The 19,336-nt window shown below is 38.3% G+C and overlaps 2 protein-coding genes across 6 annotated transcripts in view; one reads left to right on the top strand and one right to left on the bottom strand.

Moving 5' to 3' along the window:
• The window catches only part of LOC143285358 (DNA-directed RNA polymerase III subunit RPC5-like), a 28,925-nt gene extending 21,699 nt beyond the window's left edge, over positions 1 to 7,226 (bottom strand). The window contains exons 1-6 of the mRNA XM_076592586.1: positions 7,173 to 7,226; positions 4,851 to 4,901; positions 3,459 to 3,536; positions 2,603 to 2,724; positions 1,560 to 1,642; positions 532 to 648 (exon numbers count right to left, since the gene is read on the bottom strand). Of these exons, the coding sequence (XP_076448701.1) occupies positions 532 to 648; positions 1,560 to 1,642; positions 2,603 to 2,724; positions 3,459 to 3,536; positions 4,851 to 4,901; positions 7,173 to 7,214 (493 nt within the window). The 5' untranslated portion in view covers positions 7,215 to 7,226. The remainder of the gene's footprint in view (positions 1 to 531; positions 649 to 1,559; positions 1,643 to 2,602; positions 2,725 to 3,458; positions 3,537 to 4,850; positions 4,902 to 7,172) is intronic.
• A 1,294-nt stretch (positions 7,227 to 8,520) lies between these two features.
• LOC143285308 (integrator complex subunit 12-like) lies at positions 8,521 to 17,636 on the top strand. Of its 5 annotated transcripts, none has more exons than XM_076592582.1 (7): positions 8,521 to 8,604; positions 10,094 to 10,287; positions 11,229 to 11,548; positions 12,873 to 12,939; positions 14,345 to 14,434; positions 14,876 to 15,019; positions 16,174 to 17,636. In XM_076592582.1, the coding sequence occupies exons 2-7, from the start codon at positions 10,159 to 10,161 to the stop codon at positions 16,579 to 16,581; spliced, it is 1,158 nt and encodes a 385-aa protein (XP_076448697.1). In that variant the 5' UTR covers positions 8,521 to 8,604; positions 10,094 to 10,158; the 3' UTR covers positions 16,582 to 17,636. The 5 variants fall into 5 exon arrangements, with proteins under 5 accessions (XP_076448697.1, XP_076448698.1, XP_076448700.1 ...); XM_076592583.1 differs by having other exon boundaries at positions 8,524 to 8,637; XM_076592585.1 differs by lacking the exon at positions 8,521 to 8,604 and adding an exon at positions 9,120 to 9,239 and having other exon boundaries at positions 14,888 to 15,019.
• The last annotated feature ends 1,700 nt before the right edge of the window (positions 17,637 to 19,336 follow it).

The raw sequence follows: 19,336 nt of genomic DNA, 5'->3' as shown, positions 1-19,336 counted from the left end.
TGCGCCGGTCAACCCTTGGGAGCCTACCATATTCTAAACATATTTATGACTATTCTGTGTAAAATCAAACGAAAAAGTAAACTAAACTAAAATGAAATCAATACAATCAAGGTAAAAGAAAACAGGCAAACAATTAGAATTAAATTAAAAAAAAAAAAAAAAAAAAAAAACGTAATGGAAGAAAAATATACAGACTGCAAATAATCAAAATGAAATAAGAATGAAACCACTGAACATAAATGAAACAATTCCCCCAAACAAACTTACATATATATATATATATATATATATATATTTTTTTTTTTTTTTTTTTTAAGAAAAAGAAAGATACACAGAACATAAGGAATTAAGAATAAGAATGAAACCCCAGAGCAAAAGGTGAAACAATTCCCTACAAAACTTATACTCTGAACATGGTGTGTGTGTGCATGTGCACGTGCACGTGTGTGTGTATGTGTGTGTGTGTGTGTGTGGTATTTCCAAATCCACACGAGCACCACACACGTTTTTCATGGGTGTGAAGCTACCTACCCCCAGCCCCCTCTCTGGCTGCTGCGTCTGCCTTCGTCTTGGCATCTGCCATGTCCAGGTAATCAAACGTGGGGAACATCTGAGCTAGGGCATGCACTGGGGTCAAGTGCAGTTCATCTGGAAAAGACAGACAAAAAAAGAAAGAAAAAAAAGTGTAGAATTCTTATCACTGGTCGGCTTGTTAGGTTCCTCAGCCCTATGCCAATGACTGGGGAATTCTGTAAACACATTAAAGACAAGAATGTGTTGAATCATGACTGCTGGTAATGCATCATTTCTGGAAATGACTTACACTAATATTCTGGAAATATCTTATATCTAGATATATGTATGTGCCACACAAAATACCTGAAGAATACTGGAAAGGAAATACAATTTTTATGTATCTAAATTGTGCTTGCGTGCCTCGCAATGACTGGACAAACGCATGCAATGTAGCAATTTCTTAAGTAAAAGGAAAAAGAATTCAACAAATAACAAACATCTTGAAGGCTACAGTAGAACAAATGTGTGCCAATTATAGTAATAAAAGAAATACTGCCTGCTAAAAATATGTAACAAACTGACTTTAATTAGTAACTAAAAGGTTACAAGCATCTGTTGTTAATGATATTCACTAACAAGACAGCAGTCATTTAAATGTCATAGATGGTTACATATAACAGAAAGGCTCAAGACTCAAAAACGTTATTCTTCAAAAGTTCAATGATAAAGATTTTAGGCATTGCCTCATCTTCCAATCTGCCCTTGCAAATGCAGCAGCAACAACAACAATACAGATTATCATCATAATCATGATAAAGACGATGAAAGAAACACATGTACATTAAAAAAAGTACACACACACACACACACACACACACACACACACATGTGCATGGAAATACGCATACAAACATGTGCATGGAAATACAAACTCAAGGAAAAAAAAAAAGAAGAAGAAATAATGCATACTGCAGATGTGCAGGAAGTCACAGACACATCAAAATACGAAATGACAAATATCATTTTTTTCAAACAGTTCCTACCATCCTTCAAGAGTCCCACGGCACATCTGTCGGTGTTAATCAGCGATGGCCTTGACCTCAAAATCTGGGTGTCCAACATGCCACTGCACAACAAAACATGTGCACCATCAAGCCACAGCCTTCAAAACAAACACCCAGTCAGCCAACAACACAAGCCATCAATGACACGTAGTATCCCTGATGCTATGAAAACAGAAAAATATGCACTGCATGTTCATTCAGTAGGGTCTCTAAAGAGTATTCTTATCATATTTCAAAAAGAAATACTTTTGTAAAAAGAGTAAAAAAAACAACAACACATATCAGAGCTTCAGTCTGCCTTTATGGATGAACAGCAATACAGATTTGACAAGAATGTGCAGCTTTAGACTGAGAGTGACCCTCTAAAGGAAGTCTGGTACCTCCCAGAATTACGGTAATAGAGTGCCTTGGACTCCCAAGATAAAATTTCAACTCTTGCATAGAGTGAACAGAGAGTTGCAGCCCATGAACAAAGAAGAAGAAGCAGGAGAAGAAGCTGCAACTCACACATTCACTCATATGCGCAAGTGGGCTTTTATGTGTATTCATGACCATTTTAACCCTGCCATACAGGCAGTAATACTCTGTTTTCAGGAGGGTGCATGCCGTGTATGTTCTTCACTTTCTTGTTTCCATAAACCACCGAATGCTGACATGGATTACAGGATCTTCAATGTGCATATTTGATCTTCTGCATGTGTATACACATGATGGGAGTTCAGGCTCTAGCAGGTCTGCACTTATTTTGACCAGGGAGATTAGAAGAATCTCCACCCTTTAACCACCAGGCACCATGACCAGTGATATTAATGGCTTTATTAGTTTATGTTAAAAAGATATATATATATATATATATATTTTTTTTTTTTTTTTTTTTTTTTTAAAGCATAGCAAACCATTATCTGGAGTCTCTTACATGTACAACTAAAAGTCATGATATCCTCTGTGTTTGTGAAAGTGAAGGCTAAAAATAGTATTTAATACTAACAGCAAGCCCGACAATCATGGCCAAACTACAATACCTTCTGAAGTAGCGTCGCTCCTCCTCCGAGTTGTTTCCCCCTCCTGCGTTAACGGCAAACTGTTCCCCTCTGCTCCGGCAGTAGTTGGGGCTTCTGGTGTCCAAAGCCAGGCCCAATTCAACCTATATGACACAGACTCTGTTTGTTCACATCACATCAGCAGGAAAAGCAAAACAAACAACAGGAAAAGTTGCAATTTGTGCAAAAACTTTTCTTTCTTTTTTTTTTTTTAAGAAGGCAAATAGATAAAAACAAATTTCACAGGCAGTAATACATTATAATACAAAATTCACATTTTTTAAGATGATTCTGAATAACTTTTATATAACTTTTTAATCATTTTTCAATGGCAGCGTATATCATTTGTATAATAAAGTTTATAACTTTCATCCATGAGCAGTGTCTTTATGACAGTAATGGCTGGATAGGTTTTACATCAATACATGTCTACCACTATGCCTGATTTTGTTTCTCTTCCACTTGTGTTGCTGAAAGTGTGAAAAAAATGCTAATACAAAATTTTACCATGGACACACACACACACACACACACACACACTTACCACTGAGACACACACAAACGCACACAGCAAAACAGTGTGATTACACACTTGCATGTTTGTGCAGTCGACATTTCCTTATCTTGTTATAAAATTCAAAACCTGTGATTTAAACTGTAAAAGTTAACTTATGGAATACTTTGCAACACAAACACTTTGCAACACAGACAGTCCATCACTTCCAGATAACTGTTATTATGATAACAGAAACATTGTATCAAGCAAGATCTGACAAACTACAGATCCATGTCAGACAAATTTGTGAGGCTAAATCAAGGTCATTGACAAGGAACTCACCAGTTTCTGTTTCGGTTTAACTCTGGCACAAGTGTGCTCCAGGTCACATAATGGCATGGTCCCAGGACGCAGAGGGTACTACACATTATAGGGAGAGGAAAAAAAGAAGTAAATATCAGATAGCAAGTCTCAAATGAAAATACAAATTATCTGAAAACAAATAACACTTCATAATAATAGTAATATATCTAGAATACACAACAATGAATTATAAACATGTTTATTCAAACAACAGTCTTCCTCTTCTTCTCCCATTTGAGTGTCCACAATCATCAGTCTATTGAAAAAGTTCATGTTACAGTTTAAAAATTATTTTGATTCAATCTGGATTTTCATTTTTTTAATGAACAAAATTCTTGCTGGCACTAGTAGCAGTAACAGATTACTTTACATCCATACTCAAGTCTACTTCTCAATCCTTTTGCTGGATAGAGGACATAGTGCATGGTTCAATATGTACACTATTCAGTATTCATCTTCCTGTACATACAGATAATGATAATTAGGTTGAATTCTGACAAACTGATATTTGTAGTTTATTTGGAAACTAAAACAGATTTGTATCCATGAATCTGAAAAAAACAAAAAAAAAGTCAGACTTCTGTTGTTTTTTTCCACCATACTACATTTAACAATTCCAACTGTAGTGACAGGTATTGACAATTCAGCAGATAAACCTCCAAAATAGCACACAAATCAACAATCTGCTGTTTGCTTTAAATCTAATCAACTCTTTCACTACCAATGGCAACTTTTGTTGACTGGATAGTGCACCGCCATAGGTAACTTTTGTTGACATCAAGGGGTCATGCTGATAAGACCATTAATTTTTTTCACAGTGTAGCAAAGCTTGACAGCTGCAGCCACTTTCCTGCCAATAGAACAATGACTTACCTTTGCCCCCTGACCAAGTTTGAAGTGAACAACATCACTGTGTTGTTTTGACATGAACTGAAGCCTGTGACTGACAGCATCATTTTAAAAAGTTGGCACTGGATAGTGCTTTTCACACAGAAACATGCTGTTGAAAGATTTTGTAACCAAAGGGCTGATTTTTTTTTTGTGTGTGTGTGTGTGTGCATGGGTAAGAGGAGAAGAGGGAGGGGGAGGTAGGAGGGGGTCTTCTTACTGACAGCTATCTAAAGAACACATGAGTGGGAATGACTTGAGTTTTTGTAAAACTGGAATATTTGCAGCTGGTGTCCAGTAGTCTTGTCTTTTAATCAAATTGTGAGTCTTATTACTTAAACAAAGGAAAATAAAGGAAAAAAAAATTGCCAAAATGTCCATAAAGAAATTTGAATTACACCAAAACACTCTCACCCATGAGAACAAAAAGTCTGTAAGAAGGAAAAGAAATAAGGGGAGGAAGAAGCAGCTCTGAACACCTACCTGCAATACATACAAGTTAGAAGCCAAACTTCTGGACAGGTAGACATCAATCTGCAAAAGAAAATGAAAAGTCAAGTTTACACCAGCTGCCTTGGTGAAATGGTTGGTATTGCGGACTGATGGCTGGGAGTTGGAGGATGCTGGTTTAAGCCCGACTGGAAGTAGGATTTGGTGGTGGGTGTGCTACAGGCTCAAATGGGAAGACAGGGACCACACAATCAAACCATAAACTGATAAAGGTCATCCCTTCACAATGCGTCTTTGTGTGTTGTTGAAATTTCCTAACACTGCAGACGTCTGTAATTCTCAGGCCTGGTCAATGCCAGATGCAAAATGAAAGAAAGCATGTTGTACAACCTTATTATGTGACTCCAACTTAAATGGTCTTCAAAATATTGTACTTATAAGTTATTTCTTTTGTAGTATCATCATCATCATTATTGTATTGTATTGTATTGTATTGTTTTGTATTGTATTGTATTGTGTTACTCTTCTGTCACAACAGATCTCTATCTGAACTTCAGGTAGCTCTCTCTACAGAGAGCGAATTGCTACAAAAAGAGCACCACCCTTTTTTTTTCTATTCTTCTGCCTGCTAATGTATAAATTTGTTTTCCTCTCAGTGTGGATATTTCTACAAAGGCTTACCATGGACAACACTTTTGTTGCCTTGTGTTCTTTTATATTTACGCTAATTGAAAGCTGAACACAGGACCTCTGTTTATCATTCATCTGAAGGACTAGTGTCCAGACCACCACACAAGGTATAGTGGAGGGGGAGAAAATACTGGCGAGTGTGGGATTTGAACCAGTAAGCTCAGATTCTCACTTCCTAGGTGAACTTGTTACCACTAAGCCACCATTACACTATAATCAATCACCCATCATCAAAAAAACTGCTAGGCCACCATTACACTATAAAAAATATAATCAATCACCCATCATCAAAAAGAAAAGCACAAAAAAAAACCCCAAAAAAACCCAACTTGTGATCTTTCATGCTTCTCTCTCACTGTGACCTCAGCTTTGATTTCCCCATCATTTCCATAATTAAGAAGAGTCCTGCCAAAGACTTTGGAGTCACTGTCACTGTGTCAGCAGTTTCAAGAACTGTCAGAGTAAATGTTCATGGTCTCAACTCAAGGACACAAAGCCTGGTTCTACCACTTAAAATTAGTGTTGTCTGTAAGGGGTTAGTAGGTGGTGTCCTGTGTATGCTGAATCAGAACAGATATGAATGAACACCACTTGTGTGACTCTGCAGCAGTGCAAGGTTGTGGCCTTCTGGCAACCTAACACCTTTTTTTTGTTTGTTTGTTTCTGCAGCACCTAGTAGTAGTAGGCTCCCAAGGCCTGACCACATCTACACTGTAAAATAGCTCTTTACTCTGACAGAGTTGTACCTGGTTCAGTGGTTCTCACTGCACATCTTCGATTATTTGGAGGTCCAGGTTATCAACAATGACGTCAGATCTATATATCCCCTATCCCCTTATACCCTGGTTATTTATCCCCGTCGGCCCTATCATCAGTATCAGTTGTGAAAGTTCTGAATTTCAATGTTAACCTCACGTCCGTGGCATCATATGTCATTTTCTTCTTTCTTCTTTCCGTTACACAACCAACATCGACTTGCCGATGATTCTGTCATAACTGATGCATGCTGGGTATTTTCATGTCTCCATAACCCATTGAACACTGACCTAAATTACAGGATCTTTAATGTGAATATTAGATCTTCTGCATGCGCATACACATGAGGGAGGAGGGGGGGGGGGGCAGGCACTAGAACAGTAGCAGATCTGCAAATATGTTGACCTGGGAGATCGGAAAATAACTTGATTATGAGTTTCGTGCTCTGAACTGGTTGTTAGTATACGTTCAGTGATTCCTTCCATTAGCACGATGAATGAAAGAAAACAAACACCCTTTAAAAAAAAAAAAAATGGGCTGGTGTAAGCGGTTTGTAATCATCAATGGTATGGTGCAATGGCGCAAACTTGGTGCACAAATGGATGGTAAATTCAAAGTCTAAACTAAACAGCACATACATTACTGCACCTTCATCAGTGATTAAATACACATGGATGAAAGCAGTTTAGACGTTACTTCATGTTGTAAGTTTTAAAAGGCAACATCAAGTGGTTCGGCACAAATGAACGAGTCAGTTTTCTGACTTTTCACACCAGACACGACAAAAGATATAATGATACAAATCCGATTTGTAGTGCACAGGAATAACTTGAATTTTTAAAAACTCAGAGCGAATGATATGTGTTCTCACATCTCAAAATGAATACTGGATTACGAAGTGAAATTTACCTCGTGTACTACAGGATCATCCATCGTGTCGTCTTGCTCCATACTTGCACGTCTGACTTTGTGATTTGTTTCCCTTTGATGTCGTTTTACCGAGATCAAGCTGCAAGGACTTTCTGCCGAAAGTGACTACAGTTACAATAAAACCAAAGAAAAAAGTCACCTCGGTAAAATCATAATAATAATAATAATGATGATGATGATGATAATGATAATAGTGATAATGATATATGATATAAATAAGTAAATGAAAAACAAAACAACAACGCAAAAAATGAACACACAAATACAATCCCAGACTGGACAAAAGGAACTGTGCTAATTTCCTATTGTGGCATCCACACAGAGCAGCAATATTCAATTATATGGGCCTCTATTAGGCCTGTTTTGTGTTTCACATTGAAGAAACTGCATGCACTGAGACAGTTGAAGCCGTCCGGCACTGTTTGATCTTGAGTCGCCATGATGCAGGAGAATATCTGGCGGCAGCAACACTGCCGTGAGGATATACGTCAAGACTGACAGTGGTCAGTGTGACTATCGTCGCAACGGACTGTGAGGAGTGGTTCAGAACGCATGTATCTAACATAGTGATGCCGGGTTGCTAGCAGCACTGAAGAATAACAACTGAAAATTTCAAGAAGAGTACATGACAATAATACTAGTACTAATACTGATTAATAATAATGATATTTAAAAAAAATGATAAAGTCCTATGAAGATGATGGGATGCATAAAAGCATTCGGCAGCTCAGTGCTTTATTGGTCCAAGCGCTGATACGACAATATCAATTCAACTTGACGTCACCGGCTAAGCCGCCAGCCCCAAGCACCCCCCCTCCTCCCCCCCCCCCCCCCCCGCCCCCCCACCCCTCCCCCACGGTATACTGACTGAGATCCCCCGGTCCCCCATCCGAGTCCCCCCCCCCCCAGCCACACACACACACACACATAACACTGAGATATAATATGCAACAAACATGCAATTTCACAGACATGAAAGCACAAACAAAAATGCACCGGCAGGTCCACTGAAATATACATAAACGTCAGTACACGAGTACACGAGCCCACACACACCGTGACACACACACACACACACACACACACACCGTGCACACCCCTTGACCCCCCCCCCCCCCCCCCCCCCCCCCCCCCCACACACACACACACACTGACACACAAACCGTGACCGGCACACACACACACACACACACACATCACTGAGTACACTGTGACACACATGTACACATATATATTTTTTATGTGAAAATCTGTGCGTGTGTGTGTGTGTGTGTGTGTGTGTGTGTCAGTTTTCAGTGCAGTTCATCAGTCTTTCTACCGCGCCGGTAATTAGTGGCCTGAGCTGCGGCAACTGACTCCATGTCCATCGTCAAGTTCACTTTTTCGGCCGGGGGTGCACGCACGACTATACGTACGTGGGGGTGCACATGTCATCAGTGGGAATGTTCGTGTTTTTACACACACTTGCCGTATTGTTGATAAAGAATGATTGCGTATGGGACTCATCTCGATCTTCAGTTAACATGTGTCCACTGCACAAGTTTATCTCTGATCAGTCGAGTTATCAGTCTTCTGCACAGTGCGCATAGCACGGACTTGTTTAGACACAAGCAGATCTAACTGCAATTTGTTCATATCTAGATGATCGGAAAATAAACGATTTACTCTCTTAATCTACCTTGCAGTCACCGAATCTGAGATCGAACCCATCAAAAGACTCTCGGATTCAGAGTACCGGGGGTGGGTGGGGGACAATTCAGATAATTATGAGGGCATTGCGGTTGTGACTTTCGTCTGAGAGTAATTACGACAACATACACTTCACAACTCCTGAGACAGAAAAAAGAATGTGGCGACCCCCAACCTTTCTCTCTCCCTCTCGGTGAAATACGTGGTGTTTGGAGAAATGAATGGTCTTTTGCACGAAATTTGTCCACTTATAATTACCTCCCCTGTAAGGCCTCATGTTGACTCTTTTCTACCCACTGACAACATATAATAACATTTATTTTGGATTTTAGAATACCTCGTTGTACAGGAATTGTGGTGAGTATGAGGTGAGGTTGTGCCGTTTAATCCACTAAGTTCTCTATCGCACTGAAGTGGAGCTGGGATTCAGAGTCCGTGTCCTCGGTTGCCTGTAGAACTTGGGTGCGTTGTAATGGTCGATCCCGGCAGGAATCGGTTGGTTGAGGGTGGAGATTTTCTTGATCTTGATCTCGATATATAATCATATTATACTGGCAATACTTAGTTTGAGTATAGCACCAGCAGGTAGTACTCTTGAGAGCTCTGCCTTCTTTTAAATATTAAGAAAAGATCCTTTGGCAGGTGTTGACGTCCCAGAAAGTTTATGTTGATTTTTCCGTGTATGGTTTGAATTTTGATTTTGAAGGATCAACTGAGACCAGATTTCTTGGCTGGGATTACGAAAAGGAATTTCACCTCTTTTGTTTTAATTATGAATCGTATAAAGAGGGCGATGCATTGAGGTTTTCTCCTCTTCTGCTGTGGTAGCAGTTGAAGATACCGAAACAGCTAGGAGACTCACCTATGAATGAGAAATAAACTGAGGATGGTCTCAAGCATTTCCACTATAATTCCAGTCTGCCAGTCATGGTAAACAGATGTGTCGACATGCTAATACTTGAACTCCCTTAATTTATACATATTAAATGCAGAAAATATGCATGTATGGATCATATTAGGAATATTCCTGTTTTAAGTTGTGTGGTTTATGGGAACAAAGGAAGTATCCAGCATGCACCATCTGTTACGAGAAGCTCTAGTTGCATATGTGAGGATATATAGGTGGAGAGAGAGAGATAGAGAAACAGGTCACCAAGTTTTGCATTTACTATTTTTTCTATATTGAACTGCACATTGTCTGTCCTGTGTAGTCTGAACAGTTCAGCAAGACAAGAAAGCTAGACAGACAGTGAAGAAACTCCAAACAGTTAACAGAATGGCCACATTGGAACTGGATCCTGGGTTTGTCAAGGCACTGCGCCTGCTTCACTCTAAAGCCAAAGATTCTGCATCACAGCTTCGTTCCATGGTGGATGAGGCCATCGCTGCAAGAAAAGCGATCAAGGTAAGGGTATGACATGGTGTAGTAAAAACAACAACAACTTGTATACATTATGCTAAAAGTTTTGGCCAGTGCTTGGCATCAATCCTCGATCGTTTTGCAGCGAACAGCTCGACATCAGTCCCGAATGATTAATGGATGTAACATTCAGTTCTTGGTCAATGAAAGTCTGTGCGGTCCTTCCTTGATTCTTGAGTTTGTTTTTTGCTGCTGTCCTGCATAAACTTTGCACTTTAATGGCTGATAGAACCACGTACAGAAGTCTTACCAGGAATCAAACTCTTGATCCACTGATTGGTCACATAATCCTCAACACCTCCTGCTGACTCTATATTTGCCAAATCTCCCACCAAAATTACCAATGAACTCCTACTATTTTTTTAATTTACCAACAAACTCACACCAAAATTATCATATGTAACGATTACTGATGATGTTCATTGACATTTTCGTTGGGATTTCTGAGAAGCACTGAGCTTTGTATTGATTGAGGATCAACGCCCAGCTACTTCAAAAAGTTTAATGTAATTCAGTCTTACTCAAGGTACTGTTTGTTTTCTTTGGAGAAAACTGTTGTCAATGTTGAAATCAAATGGAACTTGAAAAGATGCTTTTAAGTCATCAAAAACAGTAAAAGGTTCAATCAAAAAACATTGTTCAAAGCTGTCAAAAACAGTAAAAGGCCCTTAGGATAATAGAAACCTGTGACCCATGATTGATACATGTTATACTCTTCTTTTTGTGACCAGTGTTTCATGTCTTACATGCTTCCTGTTGGATCAAGAAGTGCATGATCATGATGATGTGTAATATATGAAACATCTGTTCAGAAAGTTTCTCTGGTCCTGAAGACCTTTTAGCCAATTCACCCCTTTTTATTCATTGATAAGACTAACACACTGTCACATTGTCTGTTCACCAGATAGCTGTTCATCTTTTTTCAGTTAAAGTTAGAAATGAACGAACAAGAGACTAGTGAACCAAAGAAATCCAAGCATGACACACCCTCTCCTTCCAAAGAAGAGAAGAGGGAAAGAGAGCGAGAACGTGAAAAGGAGAAGCTGTACAAAAAAGAGAAAGAGAAGAGGGAACAGGAGAAGGAGAGGGAGCGACAAGAGCGGGAGAAGCAGAAAGAGCTGGAGCGAGAGAAGGAGCGTGCTCTGCAGGAGGAAATGGAGTCGGAGGAAAGCACGGAAGAGGATGACAAATCCATGAATGCTGATGACTTTGCCTTTGGTCTGGGTGTCTGCTGTCAAGTATGCAGGTAAGAACTAAAGAGAAAGAAAAAAAAGAATTAAAACTGCAAAAACAAAAAGGAAAAAGTAACCTTTTTTTCTTATATTGACAGAAACTCAAGAAAATATACAAGCTGCTGAAACAAAGTATCATTTGTTCTCATATTAATAGAGACTTAAGAAATCATACACACACACTCTCTCTCTCTCTCTCTCACACACACACACACACACACACACACACACACAATATAAATATATTGTATATCATATGTATATTATTATATTTATTGAACCATTGAGTTATCATGATTATGTTCCCATGCTTTGCTCAGAGAAAAGTACCAAATGATTGGATTTGCTTTTTATTCGATTGATATTGGTCAGCACTGTGATAACTTGAAATGGCTTGAGTCTGTCATAGGTGACTCTTGTTCATAATGTAACAGATAAACTGAGGCAGCAGGAATCATCCTTATTGGCAAAAAAATTTTTTTCATTGTGCTCGTCAGCGTCAGATGGGAAGAGAGCCTCTGATTCATTTGCATATTTATAAAAATTAATGTTTCTTTACTAGATAGTAAATCTTGCACTGTTCTGTGGTTTCTGTTGAAGAAAATCTTAAAGTCTTAACTCCCGAGAGCAAGGTTTCGGTTGCGCCCCTTTTCTCTGCATTCAAATTTTGTATTACGTGTAGCTGACACATTTTGTACTTTCCAAAGTCAATTCAGGTCTAGATTGGAAGCTGCTAGGCAAATCTCGCTCTCTGCCATAAATGAAGCCAAACCGTAGCTTTATTAGGCTTTTATTTTGAATAAACCTTCACCGACGTCACAGTGTCAGACTCTGGTGAGAAACTGGCTTGATTCAAATCGCCCGCCATTTATAGTCCGGTTCAGGCTTTAAGAGGATGGAAGCAATACAACTTTTACAAGTGAAAGCAAAATGTAAACAAATGAAATATTTGCTCTTAAATGATGATTCATTGATTGGAAGTTGATACATGCGCAACAAACATTCTGAGGATGTACATTGCTGATTTACAGCTGATGAAGCAGTATATATATGTTTTATGCACAAAAGCATTTTGTAGCCATGTTCCACCATAATTTCAAGATAGTTGACTGCATGTTAGATTGACAGGAATCAGTCTATGCATAATGAATAGTAATATTTAGCCTTATATCTGTGAGTGTGTGTGTGTGTGTGTGTGTGTGTGTGTGTGTTATATGTTTGATCAATACATAGAAGTCTAAACTCTTGAAAATACAAGTCATGTTCCTCTTTTTTGGTGATATTAGTCAGTACAGTGTTTTATAACCATGGAATGTTTGTTTTGTTTTTATTTTCCAGTAAGTTTGATATGACACCGAAAAATCAGCTGGTAGAATGCCAGGAATGCCATGCTCTTTATCATCAGGTAATGATACTGCTTTTTGTCAAATGTATATACTTTTATATGTATATATATATATATATATATATATATATATATATATATATATACATACTATAACACATACATTTTATTTGGAGTAATAGTGTGAACTCCATCAATGATGAGCTTAGTCTCAACAAAATGTGACAATGATGAAAACACAGACAGTACAGTAAAACAAATATACAGTTAGCTCAGAATGCATTTGATTTATTTTCTTCCAGCATGACATCTTCTGACACAACTGAAGACCAAATGGTGTGTCTTCCAAAGAGATTGTGGAAAATAATAATCATCAACAGAATTTCAATATTCCAGTAAATATTTAGAATTAAGTATTTGATGCAGGAAATGATAGTGTTTTTTTTTTTCTGATTTGTTTTTATGTCTTTTAATGATTTTACACTGTAAATGAATTTGTTGTGTTTTGAAGATTCCCCACTCCTTGTTATCTGTTCTGTTTTGATTATTTGTTAACTGTTGTACATTTAGGCCCCTAACCTTTGTTTTTTGTCAGTCATCAGATCTTGTGCCTGCCCTTTCTGTGTAAAGATTCACCCTCTGAAAGCCAGATTTCTATGTTTTTAAGATCAGTTTAAAGAAGTTTACTTTTGAAATATTTCTTATTAAAATATATAAATGTATCATGGAAATATTGATGTTTTCATACACATGTTTCTTTGTTTACCTAATTCTGAGTTGCTGCACTGACATGGGTGGGAATAGTTCTATATTTTACAGATTTTCTTATTTGCAGTTTATGATTTTATTCCGCTTTGTAACATTATTGGAAATGGCCCCATAACCCTTGCAGCTATCTTTTCAGTATTGCTAGCATCAGTCACTCCTGCCCGTGCATCAGTTGATGCTTTATATTTTAATTTGTACTTTAGCAGATTCGTTATTTAGATCTGGGAGCAAGACAGATTATAATTAACATGAGTGCACTTTATGCTTGAGCTGGACAAGAATCTGTTGGGATTTGATTAAAATGACATGTTTCAGTCCCACATCTGGATGTATGTGCAGACTTGCCTTTGAATGAAAAAACACCTGTAAAACATGATTGACTGCAGTGTTCATGCAACAAAAGCCATGAACCATTGTATACATTCATCATCACCTTACATGTATAACTGAAGTAGAGACCAGCACAGACAATGTTTGAAAATTTATTAAAAAAGCTATTGCCAATTTCTTTTGGGAAAGAACCACGTCATGAACAAAACAGGAAAAAAAAAACCCAGGGAATCTTGACAAAAGGTTTTTTTTTTTTTTTGTTTTTTAAACTTTTATGACGTCTTAGATTTATCTGCATTCCATACATGAAATATTGTGTTTTGTTCAAATGAGCATGGGGCCTCTTTCTCTTGCTACATGTTGACAGGAATGCCACAAGCCTCCGGTGGTGGGTGACATCACAGATCCTCGCTTTGTGTGGTACTGCAACAAATGTGCCAAGACCATGAAGAAAATGGTAAGTGCATTTGTTTGTTTGTTTATATCTAAAATAGACATTTTATTATAGCTGTCAGTGAGAATCATCTTTATAGGCAGCATATCATGTCATGAACATAGGTGTGAGCGGAAGTGTTATCCCCCTTGTCCAAACAGTATTTCTGTAACTGTTTCAATCTCTGTCAGTAAATTACACTGGAAGTTTTTTTTGGTTTTTTAATTTTCACATCAGTATAAATCAACTTGTCATTAGTTTTTGATATGCATTGTGCTCTGGAATCCAGTTTTTTTTCATAAGAGTTGAAACAAGAAAGTGAAGAAGAAAAAAAATCCCAAACAGGATTATATTTCCTGACTCTGCCAGAACCTTTCGAAAAGAGAATACTCTGCAAAGTCTGCCCTGGATGGAAGCGTTGTGTTGATGCTAAGTGAAGGTTAATGTGTTTGATCCATACTTCAGCATGCTATTCAGAGTCAGAAACAGTCCAAGCAGAAGCCAGCCTCAGCCTCATCTCCCTCCGTCAAGGAATCGTCCAGTGCCAGCAGCAGCAAGTCTGCTGATCCTCTCACCACCGCCCAGCCGTTCCAACGCACGGAGAAGAAAGTGAGTTTCCTTTTTTAATGTACTTGGAGATGACTTTGGCTTTAGATGCCCTCAAGCCCTGATCGGTGCTTTGGGTTTATGCGAAAGTCAGGTTTCTACCTTTTTAAAACTTTTAAAATCAATTTTTACAGTAGATGTAGTGTAGCATATGTGGATCAGTCTGCATGTTCTGACATCTCCTTTAATCTGACACTGAAATTGCCGTGTATACATATCTGACAATAAATACTTTATGGTGCATTTGGAGTGGTGATGATGTCATGATGATTATTGTGACTTGTGGCTCTTGCAGTCGTATTTGTCTACTGTTTATTTTTGTGGTTTGCATTTTTTGAATAGTTGTGTGGAATGTAGAACATGGGTCTTGTGAATGTACAGTCTTATTTCCTAAATGGTTTAATAAAGATGTACTGATTGATTGCTATATTTAATATCACCTTTAATGTTGCCTTTAAAAAGGCCAGGAATAGTGCAGGGTCTTCTCCTGTGGCTGGCTTCATGGCTGTGTGACGTGTATAGATGCCTGTGAAATGCTTGTTCACGCATTGTGACAGAACAGTGTAAGTGAGCTGTGTATGGGGAGTTTGGTTTTACTGCCATGAGACTTCTGTCACTCAGAGATGCAGAGGATGGGGCATCAAAAAAACAAACAAACAAAACAAAAAACCCACAAAAAACAAAATAGAGAAAAAAAGACATGTCTCTGCACAGTTGCATTTAAAGTAATGCCCGAGACTGTAGTGAGAATGAGATTAAAATACAATTTAAAAAACAGCAACAAAAAACAAACAAACAAACAAAACCCAGAAGGGATTAGAGCATGGGAATTTAACTATTAAATGAATCTGAGAATTGTCCACAATGAGTGTTTGAGACATTGTTCACAATTCTTAAAGTGAAAAAAAAAAAAATGTTTGCTTTTCAAGTGTAGAAATTGACTGATAGGCTTGAGAACTGCCCACAATTTGTAAGTTTGAGAGTGGTCGTCCACAATTCTTACTTTTAAATTATAAAAAAAAAGTATGTTTCCTTGCAGCTGCCTTTGAAAGAGCCCCAGAAGGCTTGAGAACTGCCCTCAATTTAAGTTAGAGAATTGTCATTCACAATTCTTACTTAAAAAACAAACAAACAAAAAACATATGTTTTCCTTGTAGCTACCTTCAAAAGAGCCCCCGGCGTCCTCCAGCAGCCAGCCCTTCAAGGGCCTGGCCAGCCTGGCAGCCAACCTGACCAAGGGCTCCACCAAGGCCGAGTCCAAGGCCCTGCTGACCGGGTGGAAGACGGAGCCCACCAAGCCCAGCCACAAGGACGGCAGTGACAAGACCTCCTCCTCCTCCTCCCGCCAGGATGGCTCCAAGTCCTCCAAAGAGTCCTCCAAGGGGGAGAAGTCCAGCTCCTCCTCCTCCTCCTCCTCCAGTTCTAAAAGTGGTGGGAGTGGGAATGGCGGTGGGAAGCAGCCATCCATGTCTGGCAGCACGATGGCCTCTGCCAACAAGAGGCTGCAGATGATGAAGAAAACGGCTGCTGCAAAGCAGCAAGAAAAGAGGGTGCATATAAAGTGAAGTGGGACATTATAAAATGCTCATTTAAAAAGACCCCAGCTTCTGAACAACTTTACTTTTAATGGCGCAAGCCCTTAAATTGTTTAAAAAAAAAAAAGAAAAAAAAGAAGAAAAAAAGTCAACTCTTAACAAATGCTCGATTGATTTGGTATCCAAGTATCAAGATAAGTATGTTGGTATGATGTGACATGGACATGGTAGGGTTGAAAAAATAACAACCACCTCTCTGAGATTGTAGTTGTAGGAGGGAAAAAAAAACGTTCTACATATATCAAGATGAAAAATATGTCTGTAGCTTGGTATATGTAATATCTTAAAATTGTAAAATTGCATTCATGGCGAGCATGTTAAACCAAAGAATCCATCGTTGGGATGCTGATGGAAGTTGAGGGGTGGGCATTCATTTTAAAAATAACATCTCTTTCTTCCTCTGAAGGTTTCTCTTTTCTGTCATTCTCCCTTTGTTCTTTTTCTTTCTTTCTTTCTGTTGTCTCATCCTTTCTACTTTGCTAATCCATTTACCAGTACTTTTTCACAGCGTCCAGTTCCTATGCTTCACCTTGACATGTTTGCTACTGTGCTCTACTGTTAGTGACAAGGTAGTGAGATAGTAAAAATACTTGGTAGGGTATTGGTTGCCAGTTCTGGAGTCTGGTTTGTAGTGGTGTGATGAATGTTACATTTGAATGTCTGGATGGCAGAATATTATGGGGTTTTTTTTGCTGCTGTTGTGCTATGTCATAACAGAAACACATGGGTTTGTCGATGTGATGTTTTTTGTGAGAACTCTGTTTTGTTGTGCAGGTCTTTGTTTTGTATTGATAACCCTGATATGATGATCACAGTCGATCTGGGCTTCAAGCAGTAAGTACAGGCTGGTGAGGAAAGAGAAATAAGACAAATGATAAATGTATGTTTATGACATGAGAAAAGATTCTAGGAAGGGGAAGGTTTTCAGGGCCAAAATATCACAGTGGTTCACTGGTGCCAGTGTAACTGAAAAAAAAAGCAAAACAAAAACAAGCAACTGGAAAAAAACACACACAAAAAAACAAGCAAACGAAAAAACAAACAAACCAGGAGTGAATGTTTTTTTTGGGGGAAGAGGAGTTATTATACATTCAGTGATATGGTATTACCCTCACATTTGATCTAGAGCTGTATATCTCTAGAGCGTTTTCTCAGTTTTTGCCTGATTGATCTAGATATAGATTTGTTACTTGAAACACATCTTTCTACTTTTTCCTTTTTTTCCCCATTGCACCTAAGGGGTGAAATAGCTAGGTAGATGGTGCTCGACATCCGTGGCAGGTGATCCTTATATATGTTGGACATGGACAGTCTGACTTAAAACGTGTGACTGGCAGACCTTGATGGCCACCGTCCTAGCTTGCTGGGGCCATTACAGATGAACCTGGGTGTAATGGGGTGGGGCCAGTACTGTGTGCACTGTGCTTCACCTGAAAACTCCACTGCGCAGGCTCGAAGGACACACCCACATCTACGACCACCCCCACCACCCCTCCCTTCCTGACTATTCATCAAGTCCTGTCCACAATGTTATAATGATAATAATAATGACAGTAATAATAATAAAATCATAAAATCAAGTTTATTTATCTGTAGTGCCTAATCAAATGATTTTGCTCAAAGCGTTTCACAATTACAATATTTCCAGCTAAAAAAAATGAAAAATAAAAATAGATTATATATATATATATATAATATATATGTAATATATATACATATGCACACATACACATGCACACACATACACATAGATATTTTCACACATACACACACTGTATATCATCCATCAGAACATGCAGATGGGTCCAACTTTGAAAACAAACATGGCAAATTATAACAAGACATTGCATCACAAGTCACATAGCAGAATAATAAATCTTTCTTTTGAACGTTACTGGTGTTTTGTAATATTTTGCATTCCAGTGCTTGTGTGTCTGGTTTTTCATTAGTTATGGAATAGATGATTGCTGTGTGTTTCCTTGTGTGTTTTTGTCAGTACTCTCTTACTTCAATCAATCACAGTCAATTAAACAAATGATTTTAATGTCCTCATAAATAATGCAATGAAGATTGACTTGTGAAAAATACAAGGAAATTTGGCTTGTGGATGACAAGATAGCACAATGGTAAAATAGTGTTTCATATACATCAATTTATAAAAACATATAGCACACCCAAAGTGTACAAAAACAAAAAAACAAACAAAAAATCCCTACAAACAAAAATATATCAGATATTTTTCTTTATCACATAACATCTCCAACGTCCTCCTCTACCCCAAATCACTCTCTCCCTATTCCTCCACCGTCTCGTGCAGCTCCCATTCATACTCCATCCACTTGCATTATAACAAATTTAAAAACCCAAATATATCAATAATGCACCCACTTTTATCCACAAAAAAAAAATTACGAACACAGATTTCACTGTTTATCACATTCAAATACAGACATTAAAGAATGATTAACCATAATGATAACACTCACACACACACACACACATCAACACACACACACTGTCGGTGATGAATGGAGGTCGTGTTTATGTTTCTCCTGACCAATGTCTACCACTGTGCCAAAAGGTGAGCTAACATCATGCATGGATGGGACTTTCTCCGTGTTCTACAGATTTCAGTTTTTGGTGATTTTTTCCCTGTAGTTTACTTTGTTTCTGAATTAAGACATACTTCAGCAAAGCAGTTCCTGGACCCTGGCCACAAACTCGT

This window comes from Babylonia areolata, chromosome 1, assembly GCF_041734735.1.
Source record: "Babylonia areolata isolate BAREFJ2019XMU chromosome 1, ASM4173473v1, whole genome shotgun sequence".
Lineage (NCBI taxonomy): Eukaryota > Metazoa > Mollusca > Gastropoda > Neogastropoda > Buccinidae > Babylonia > Babylonia areolata.
Note: the sequence above shows the minus strand (reverse complement) of the source record. Positions and strands in the feature narration are given on the sequence as shown.